General features: G+C 39.9%; 1 protein-coding gene across 1 annotated transcript in view; it reads right to left on the bottom strand.

The window, feature by feature from the left end:
* Nucleotides 1-2,344: 2,344 nt before the first annotated feature.
* Nucleotides 2,345-10,653, bottom strand: part of LOC135989664 (uncharacterized) — a 44,932-nt gene continuing 36,623 nt past the window's right edge. Inside the window, exons 8-11 of the mRNA XM_065636664.1 lie at nt 9,150-9,235; nt 8,460-8,505; nt 7,325-7,516; nt 2,345-2,529 (exon numbers count right to left, since the gene is read on the bottom strand). Of these exons, the coding sequence (XP_065492736.1) occupies nt 7,353-7,516; nt 8,460-8,505; nt 9,150-9,235 (296 nt within the window). The 3' untranslated portion in view covers nt 2,345-2,529; nt 7,325-7,352. The remainder of the gene's footprint in view (nt 2,530-7,324; nt 7,517-8,459; nt 8,506-9,149; nt 9,236-10,653) is intronic.

Genomic DNA, 10,653 nt, shown 5'->3' with positions numbered 1-10,653 from the left:
AAATGGTGCTAAAGAGAGTGTTCATGTACTGGGAGAAAGTTTAGGTCCCTGTGATGTGGCACGGCAATGCTGCTGAATCAAAGTGGGGGAAAAAGTGGCAGGAAAGAAGATCTATAAACCCTGAAATTCAAAGATAACAGGGGAGATTAAAGTGAACTTAAACTGGCAACACCCTACTAAAAAATGAAACACCTTTTGTCCGTATGAGTGCGCTCTGAGATTTTGAAAACTGTTTTTATTTTAAGCATTCTGGAAGGTCAGTATTCAGTAAGAAAAATATAGGCATTCAGATTTCTCAGTAAATAAAACTAGGAAGAAAATATTAACCCTTGAGTGGCATTTTCTTGAAATCAATCTGAATATTTCTGTTACCACTGGTACCTCAGGTAAGTCCAAAGCTGCAGTTATGGCCAGCGTGAATTACCTCCCTCCTCCACACTTCATTTTGCATTAACACTCTGCTGGCAGAAGAGCAGCACATTTCCAACCAAGGAAAGGGGTGGGGGGGCGGGGTTCGGAATCATACACATACTTGAGAAATACATGAAAAAAGTGCAGCCAGTAAATTTTGTGAATGTTACAACAGTAATTTAGTAATACATACATCTTAAAGTTGTTACACGTATATGCAGGGTTTGTTTAAGTGGAGAGTAAGGACGCTACAGCAATTTAGGCCATGGTGGAGCTTCAGCATGAGGGCAGTCAGGTACTGGCTCTTCAGGTGATGCACAACAAAAAGGGTGGAGGGAAACATGAGAAAGAGCAGATGAATGAAAAAACAGGTAAATATTCCAGATCAGGAAGCTGTGGGAGAGGGAGGTATGACTTCTGACAAGTAAACACAACCTAAGTGTCCTTGCTTCTCCTCATTGATCTTTCCTCACCCTTTTCACCATAAGCAAGGTGACAGTTGTCTTTTCTGTCACTCCTTCTCACCACAAAGAAATTTCCAGCCTTATGTGTGGCAGTTTCTCTCATGATTGACAAATGTTGCTCTTTCTGATAAATTTTCTCCTCAATTAAAATCTTTTGATTTGTCCTTTCACTTCCCTCCATCATTTACTGCCTATCTCACCTTTGTTACTTGCTACTTTAGCAGGCACTCTTGATTTTTCTCATGAATAGTGATCCTTCATGATCCTTCTGCCCCCAACGGCCCCTTCTCTTTCTGGTCCAACACACCACACTCCTCGCTTTCTGCTTTACTCCTCCCGTTCCTGGTGGGTGAACCCACCTGCAGATGGAAGTACCAGCTACTTGGGCATCATGAACTGGCTCTACCCGCAGCACTCCATTCCCAGGCATCACAGCCACTGCTTTAAAGACAGATGCACAGAACATGTCGCATTTTATGGACCAGAGCAACACATCAGAGCAGTTTTGTGCTTCTCCAGAAACATGACAGAGAGCTGGTGGAGAAGCCTTGCCCTGTTTACAAGTCTCCACAGAAAAAGAACATAGATTAATCCAATCACACCTTGGGAAAAAACAAACCAACCAACCAACCAACACCACCCATCCAAATGACATTGTGTTTTTAACATGAAATGAAATTTATCACCTATGCAATTTAGCTCACTCTGCATATGTAAATATTTCTCACTTTTCTGATACCTCTGTGGGCCTTATATAGACATTTATATGAGCAAAATTTTAGATTATTACTGTCAAGATTTTTATTGATTTCTGCTGCTTATCTCCCTCAGGAAATCAACACCAACTGCTCTTAGCTCAAATTTCACCTCACATCATAATAATTTTTAAGTGAAAAATGGAAAAAGGAGTACCACTAACAGAAAGATCAAATACTGATTACCAATGTCAGTTTTAGGTCTTATCAGTCTACCACAAACCGTATGCATCTTTCCTCCAGTGTGTTTGAATCAGGTCTGTAGTATAACATTTTCTCCTTATTTCTATAGTCCCAAATGACTCTATTTGAAGGGAAGCATTAAGTGCAGTCTCAGGAGAAGACAAGGTAAGTTGTGCACCTCTGAATAGGAGCAATTGATGAAGGCTTTTTCCACTTGATGTTGTGAAGAGACTGGGATGTATGATGAGTGACAGGATGAAAGAGCAGGCGGGAGGAGGGTAGGACAGCTCATTAACAAAGAACCCAGCCCCTTTCCCTGCAGGGAGGCACTGCGACCAGTTCACCTGACAACATCTGGGATCCTGATACAAGTATTAAATACCAAAGCCTGAAGCTCACACCTCATGCCAAAGGAACCTCCTTTCTGCTTATTGGTCTCCACTCTCAATCTCTTTGTATGACACTCAAGGATGCACTGAGAAGTATAAACCCCAAATGATTGCAGAAAGTGACCTTTTGCTGCACACAAAGTTATCTCCATTTCGAATTTTATTACATGGACAGAGAGGTTGACAGTGGGGGGCTGTGGGAGGAAGATGGCCAAAGATTCACACCAAAAATCTACAGTGGTTACTTTCTTCCAGGTTATTCCTTACATTTAAAATTGTTGGTGGCCAACTGAAGTCCTTCCATGGTAGAATCAAAGTGAGACATTTCTGTAATAAAATAGAAGAGATTCTGCTGAAATATCACAACATAGACTCTAGAAAGACTTCAACAGTTGCAAATCCAACCCTCAGACTGAGAAGAGTTCACTTGTCTGATATTTTTAAAAGTCTCTTTCTTGTACTCAGCCGTTGGTTATTTCTTTAAAAAAATAAAGAATGGAGAGGAAGCAGATGATGGAAAGCAAAAGAAAAATTAAAAATGCAAGAATGTTAAAAGAAGAGAAGAAAACTTGGATGTCAAAACCAGAGACAGTAAGGACGTAGCAATCTCAAGGCTGAAGAATATAGAGAACAGTAACATGGTGGATGTTTTTTCCCCTCTACACATCATAAACACTATATAATGAATAGCCATTCAGTGAATACTACTATTAGTATAGCTACAACTTGTTTTATTACCTTGGTTATTTTCTCCTTGTCACATTAACTCAGGACCTCACAGGCCTCCAAGTTAAGGAGGTTCATGTGAAGCACCAGCACAACCTGATGGTTACTCTTTTCTGAGAGCTCTAGAAAGACTCTTCTGGGCAACTCTTATTGTCCCTGGTAATTATGCTCTCTGCCTAAGTGAATTTTAGGCCGGGTTTGCTGGTAAGCACTGTAAAAGGCAGGTGAGGTTTTCTGGTCATAATTTGGTACACTTTCCCTTGCTTCATTTTGTTTAAAATTAGTGGTTAAATGTCAAAGGATAGAGAAAATATGTTTTTATTATCATTGTATCAAAGTACAACCAGAAGAAGTTTGCCACAGGATGATATTTTCTGTGGCAATACCAGAAGACTGCTTTAGTTTGCTTGGTATCTTTTAGATTTTTTTTTCATGCTAGCTAAAAGACAAGCTCTAGGACAATTTGTTTCAGCTCAATGGTCCGGACTGAAAACTTTTTGGATGCCTTTACGCATGAGATGATAGCGCTGAACTGCTTCACTCTCTGGCTGCGGAAGCACCGCGTCCAGCAAAGGGAAGCAATGGGAATAGCGCAGGCAGGGAAAGGAGGAGAGAGAACACATGTCACCAAGAGATTTGTCTCATCAAAACTTCAACCCTATGGGGCTGTCACGGAGGAAGTGTTCCTGCAGGGAATTACTGCAAATTGACCATTATGCTTCAAAAACCAAACATGCCAGCTTTTATTTTGCAGTAGTCCTGCAGGTAAATGCTTAAACTGACATTGGTTTTGTCATCTTATTCTACATTTGTAGAGCACCTGGCACTTGGGAGTCCTGGTCTAAGGTAACTACTAGGCCCTAAAATAATGCTGTTTGCACTGATCTCAGCATTTTTAAATTCAGGATCTCTTGCTTAATCTCCAGAACAAATACTGATGTGCTGCCAATACTGCAATAAGGAGCTCTCACAACAACTTGAGATTAACCTCGTGTTTTCACAGAGGAACACCACAACTTGAGCTCTCCCACTTAAACAAAAACACCCTTTCACAAAATGAATACAGATGCATGATCACCTGGCTGACAGATTAAGTTGCACTTGGCCAGTAATGCTTAGTTTAGTCTCAAATCTAAAGGGACTGAAATGATCGTATTAGCTTTCCATTTATTTTCTGTGATTTAAAAAGCTTTTGGTAGGAATGCCTCGGTTCTTTACTTTTTTTTCCCCCTCCCCTGACATTTGATGAAATCAAATCCATTTTAACATTTATAGTTGTTCACAGTTCTACAGCCACTCTGGGACATCATTCTTGGCAAGTCTGCTTTAATCAGCAACCAGAAGAGTGTGATTTTGTGGTGAGGAAAGACCACCTTAGCCCTCAAAACCAGGGGCACCATCAACCACAAAAACTCACCTGCCTTTTATAGTGCTTACACATCCAGACTTCAGAGGACTGGTAGAACACCCATGTGGGTTTGGCCTGGGGTCTGTGTTACCCAGTGTCTTGCGCCTGACAGTGAGCAGGAGTCAACTAAAAACTCTGAGAAATGCTTTTTGCTTTTCACATACTTTCACAAAAATTAACACCCTAACGTTTGTATAAGCTTAAAAGCAGTCTTTCACCTGCAGGTATGGTTGCACGATATGTAGTCCCTGGTATGGGAGCTGATGCCACCCAAGCAGGAAGCCCTGCATGTCCCCCACATCAGGTCCGCAGCAGCGCAGTCCTGTCAGCCCCCCGGCCCCAGCTTTGGAACCAAGTTGGACCTTACACAAGCTTTTGCCAGCTCGGCAGAAAACTATCCGTTTGTTTCCTGTGGGTTTAGTGTGTTCAATTACAGCCTCCATGTCAGCCAGTGAGTGCCGGAGCTGGTAAACTGGGGTGGGTCTGGGAGGAAGGGCATCTCCTGCCATTGGCAGCACGGAGCCAGCACACCAGCTCAGCCCCAGGCTGCAAACCCCAGCTCCAGAGCAGCCGAAACCCACCCCACCTCTGCTGCCTCATCCCCTCCTTCCAGCAGCCTTTGGGACTTTCCCTGACTCATTTCAGGTGTTGAACTAACAAAAAGACACAACAAAAAAACCCACAAAGCTAACTTCCCTCTTTCCAACACAAAGCCCTAACCAGCTCAGCATTCCCAAGTCAAAGGCTTTGCTGCTGCACGAGGATGGGACCACACAGCCAGGACCAGGACAATCAACCCTTACAAAGGCTTCATCTGCCAGCAGGGATCTCCACCTTAACCGTGCTGCCTCTGTACAGATCTTCATGACCAAGTCCTTCTGTGCAGAGCATGTAACGCCTTCTTTGTTTTGTTTTAAAACCAAACACTGAGTGGGAATCTTCTTTCATGGCAAAGTATGCATTGCTTTAATTCTATATTCCCTAGAACTAACAGCAGAGTATTAGATTGCAAGGTCATGTAACAAACTGGGATTTAATGACATTTCATTTCGGACCAGCAGCTGGTGGCTGCCTGCTCACAACCGCACAGGGCTGCAGATCGCTTCTGCTGCGCTCACCGCAGGCAGGAGAGGAAGGCTGAAATGATTTTGGGAGTAGCATGGCAGACATACAAAGGCCATAAATCTAAAAGCAAAAAGTTTGTTGGATTCAGCAACCAGATAAAGGTATTGTCAATAAGGCAGAACACTCTGCTAGCATGTGTCTTTCCTTTCTTGAAGTACACAAAAGAAAAAAAAAGTCAAATTTAAAAAAAAAAAAAAAATCAAATTTCCAGGTTAATCATAGTTTTCTTCAGGAAAGAGAACAGAGCTCTCCAAATTTGTTTCTTTAGCATAAAAACATTTAATCAATAAACCTGGACATTTCTGGGCAGTAGTTTAGGTTACAAATCCATACTGAGATGGCCAGTCACTATCATAAGAAATATTTTCATTATTTTTTTGCATACGCAATCAACATTTGCAATATTATAAGTAACTTAAAAAAAATTGTGGCTGACACAGGGTGAAAATATGTTTTTATTTGCATACCAAATATTTTAGTATTTGATTATGTAAGAGGACAATACCTCTACCAGATCTTCTTGATTTTATCAATAACCTGTGCGGACACCACCTTGTGAGATTGGAGCTATATGTACTAAGCAGTTCAGAGAGATTCCCCTCACCTTCCTACACCAGCAGTTGGTACAGTCTAACTAGTAAATGTCCTGCAATGTCATTTTTGTTGTCAATGATATAAAAATGCATATAATCAAATCAACCCCCATTCGAGAGGTTTCAATTCCATCCCAAACTATTCAACTACTTTATTTCTGTCATTAACCTCCGCTGTGAAAATTCGGAGATCTTCTATTAATAAAATGTCAGCTTCTGCTTTTATAACCCTGCTAGTGCAGCACATCTGCCTTTTTGACTCCTCCTCCAGTCACTGACTCGTGTTCATGTCAGGCACAGGACACCGGGTGACACAGACCCTTGCCAGACCGCATGTGGATGATATTCCAGCAATACTGTGAGGTCTGGATGGGAACAGTTTAACCCTCAGGATCTGAATTTTTTTTTTCCTGGCTCAATTTTCCCATGGTGCAAGTTATTCTATTTCTATGTACCTCAGTTTCCTTATCTTAAAAGTACAGATTAATGCATTTTCCACTTTGGAAAGAAAACCTGATGGAAAAATTATATGGAGGTTAAGACAGTGTTTTCCAGCTGGATCCAAAAGTCCTTCTTTCTTACAATAACATACCTAAAATATCTCTCATAAACAAACTGAAAAAACTTTGCAAAGTTACCAAAGGGCTCAAAAATTCAGAAGGCAAGCCTGAACATGACAGTATACTTTCTAATACTCAATAGCACACTTTGTCATACTGAATGAAAACATTCATGAAAAATTAACACTTCAAGATATGGAGTCCTATTGCAACCTCCTGCTGCTGATTCTCCACTGAAAAGCAGAACTGCCACATGTTTTCATAACTTAGTGAAATGCTATTTTATTGTTCAGACAGTGCTCTTCATAATTAGACCCTTAACACAGCATCGCTGGCCACGCTGAAGAGACGAGTAAAATAGCACTGAGATAACATGACTTTATACAGATCACCGCAATAATTAAACTGGGAATAAAGTCCAGCTCTTAGGTACCCTAGATAACTGCTTTCACTTCACCAGCAGGTTTTAGGGGGTTTTTGGGAAAAATAATACGGCTTTAATAACAAAATGCTGCCCTCTTTTTTCCCAGTTCAGGATTAACAAAGCCCAACAACCCTCATCCCTAAGATAAAGGGGAAAAAAAAAAAAAAAAAAAAAATAATCAAGTTGGGTGATACTAAATCCACCCTAAAAATTATAACAATGTTCTTTAGGTGTTTGGTCAAATATCATACAAGAATAAACCACATTCACAAGTGTGACTGATTACCTTTTCCTTTGTGCAGAATTTAAGGTGGTCAATCATGACTGATGAAACGAGCATCCAGGCAGCCAGTGCTGGTGTAGGTCATGATGTTCTCCTCTACCACCCCTTGAAACAGCTCAGTTTCTGAAAGTGTTTCAGAAGACTCTTGGTTCTCTTGGACATTTTTATTTCGATCTTCGAGACTAATAATATCATCTAAAAAATAAGAAAAAAAACCAAACTGCAGCCGAAATCACCTGAAATTATCTATTTATCTTATATAGCATCATTTATATTAGCTCAGAATGGAGTACCTCTGGAACAAACTTTCACCAAAAAAACTATTGATTTTGCCTCCTAAACTGCCTACAAAATAAACCATATTTTTCAGTTTGTCTCTGAAAAGGAAAGAGTGTGTGTATGTGTGTATATAATACATGTTCCTACTCTTATGCTTCCTCTTAGCTCTCCTAGAGTGTCCTTTTCTCTTTTTTAGAAAACAGAAACTCCTCTCCTATTTCAGACATCAAATCCTATCAGTTTCCAGGGAGCTACTGTTGTGTATTTTTCATCTCATGTTATGCAGCTTGCGAAATTATACTACACTAATACAGAAACCACGGAAAAAGACAACCAGCAACCTTATCCCATAACGTACACAGGGCAGGAATTAACGCGTGCAGAAGCCCAGAGCTTCCCATGGACCCTGATACCCCTTGCTGCTCCAGAGCCTGATCTATCATTATGCTGGCAATCTATAGGGACCAGTAAGTTTAATTAAGTTAAAGATGCTCAACTTTTCAGAGAAATAAAGTCTAAAGAAAGATTTTTTCATGAAAAATGTCCTTCTGATCTGGAATCAGGTAAACTTCAGCTAAGTAGAGGATTCGTTTCATATGGGAAACTTTACAAGGCAAAGAATTTCAGCATTTGCATCAGGAAATATTAAAGTGATGATTCACAGCAACTGTAGCTCTGCCATACTATGTGCACAATCAACAAAGGTACAAATTAATTTATCGCATCCTAGTGCTTTTGCACGAAGAGAAACATTATCACTCATTTGTGCTGAAAACCTTCAATGCACTTCAGCATTAACAAGTTTATCTTGCGAACAAGAAGTATTTTATGCAGTTTTTGTATCACAAAATACACTTACCAGCCATGGTGTTTCCATTCTGTAATCCATTTGTTTTTTGTTTCTCCTAAAACAGATAATAATAGTCTGGATTAAAAAAAAAAAAAAAAAAAAAAAAAAAAAGAGTATGTGACAAGAGGTTTTCATATTTTGGGAAAGAACATAGGTCCATACTCCATTTTATAGTTACTATTTCATTATATTTACAGGGGTTTCCTCCATATCACAAAGCAACAGCTACAGTAGGAAGTAGCAAAAAAGTAATTTGTAATTTGTAAGGTAACACTTTCTAACTAGACAAGGAGAATTAAGTTGCCACCAATCGCTCTGAATAACTTCTCTGTTTTAATTTGCTCACATTATGGGAGGAAACCATAAGAAGGAAAACAAATAGATGATTGCGGGTTGTACTTAACAAACACAGGCCAGGTCACGACACCAGTATCAAGGAGGTTGGGTTTTTTTCCTCCTTCAACTACTTTGTATCCATTTCTGAAGCTGACCTTTCAAAACCTGAATCTTACCATGGCCTGGAGCTCGTTATGGAAATTTTCAGAAGACTACATTAAACATCCATCTCCTCATTGTGGCTACTGAACAAAAAAAAAAGCAAATTTATGAGCAAAGGACATAATCTTGCTTATGGACTGAAGGATTCCTCTTTACACCTGGAACACTGGAAAGCCTTCCAAGATCCCCTAAAATTCGTACCTCCACAGAGGTCTTCCACAGTAAATAGATCATCTTTGAAACCTTCCAGTCAAGAGGAACTATATAATCATCTGGCAACAAGGATTCTGTAGAAGAAAATATTTTTTGCAGTTGAGTGTTCAGGTCTCTCCATAGCCAAAGTATAGTACTGAATTACAATTTTTGCACACATTATATAGAGAGAGAGGTTTGTTTTTTTTTTTTAAATCAGCAGATATTTAAATGAGCCAGCAGCAAAGTCAGAATTTAGGTTTTCTAGAATCTAAGGCCAGTGCACAGGGAGGGGAGGAGGGGGAAAGAGATTTGGTTTTGGTTTCTTTTTTCAGGCAAAGGCTTTCCTACCATGCTTGCTTTCATTTCCCCACTAGACTCACCAAAAACTAGGCACAAACAAGAAAAACCAGAAAGCTTCCAAGCCCATAAATTAAACAAAATGCAACTTATGTAACAAACTTTAAATTTTAAAATGTTTAATTATAGGAATTTGTGCAACATCACTAAAGAAATTACTTTCTAAAATGTTTTAACTCTAATACTGTTTGAGAAACTGAAGAGATTCTTTGTAGAAAACCAGTCTAAAATACATATTCTATGCTTATATGAGAATCATACAAGCAATTCAATCAACTAAATATTTCATTTATAAATAACCGAAGACATTTATTTACCAAAAATTCCCTCCCGAAATATTTTCAAAATTGACTGCAATTGCCAGTGCTACAATGCAGCTCATACCTGTACATGAATAAATAGTGGCTTGTCGATATATAACAGGCCACAAAAAAGCACAAGAACTTTTGAAAGGAAAATTATAGTTAAATTGGAATGTGGCCAGCTTTCTGCAGATAGCATGCACAACTCTGACAGAAAAAGCCTCACCAACCAGCAGGTACAAGCTGGCAGGGCTTCAGATTTTTTCTCTCTCAAAGGTTATTTCCAAAGGAAACTCATCTAAACACCAGAGAATTTCACCTGCTGCTCACTCAGAGAAAAATGACATTTGGTTCACTAACCTATTGAGTTTCTGAATGCCTGGTTTTGTTTCTTTCCCAGCAGATCCCTGCTGTCAGGTCATGGCCAACTCCACACCCTCTCAGATGTTGAAATTTAAGATCACATGCACGAAGACTCACCAAGTTTGGAGAAGAGGAATGTTTTCTATGCAATAGTTGAGGACACAAACAGTACTCCCCTGCCCTGCTTTAGCTCTGTATGGCAAACCCTGGGGTGCATAGTGCCATATTTAGACGAAGCAGCACGGCGGGTCCTTTGGGGACCACACCAAACGCACCAACCGGTACCAACCCAGTGGTGCTGCCAGGCAGCATTGCCATCAACTTTTGCAATAAGAACAAACCCAAGGTCAGTTCAGGCAGATAAACAGACATAAGCTACTCCTCAGCTGTCATTTTCACATGCTTAACTTCAAATTCTTCTGAAACAAGCAGGTGTAAAGGTCTACACACTGAAAAAGTGGTCCAAGCTTTTTAACCCTATTTGTTGG

The sequence above is a fragment of the Caloenas nicobarica genome, chromosome 1 (genome assembly GCF_036013445.1).
Source record: "Caloenas nicobarica isolate bCalNic1 chromosome 1, bCalNic1.hap1, whole genome shotgun sequence".
Lineage (NCBI taxonomy): Eukaryota > Metazoa > Chordata > Aves > Columbiformes > Columbidae > Caloenas > Caloenas nicobarica.
The sequence above is the reverse complement of the archived record's forward strand: the minus strand, read 5'-3'. Positions and strand labels throughout refer to the sequence as shown.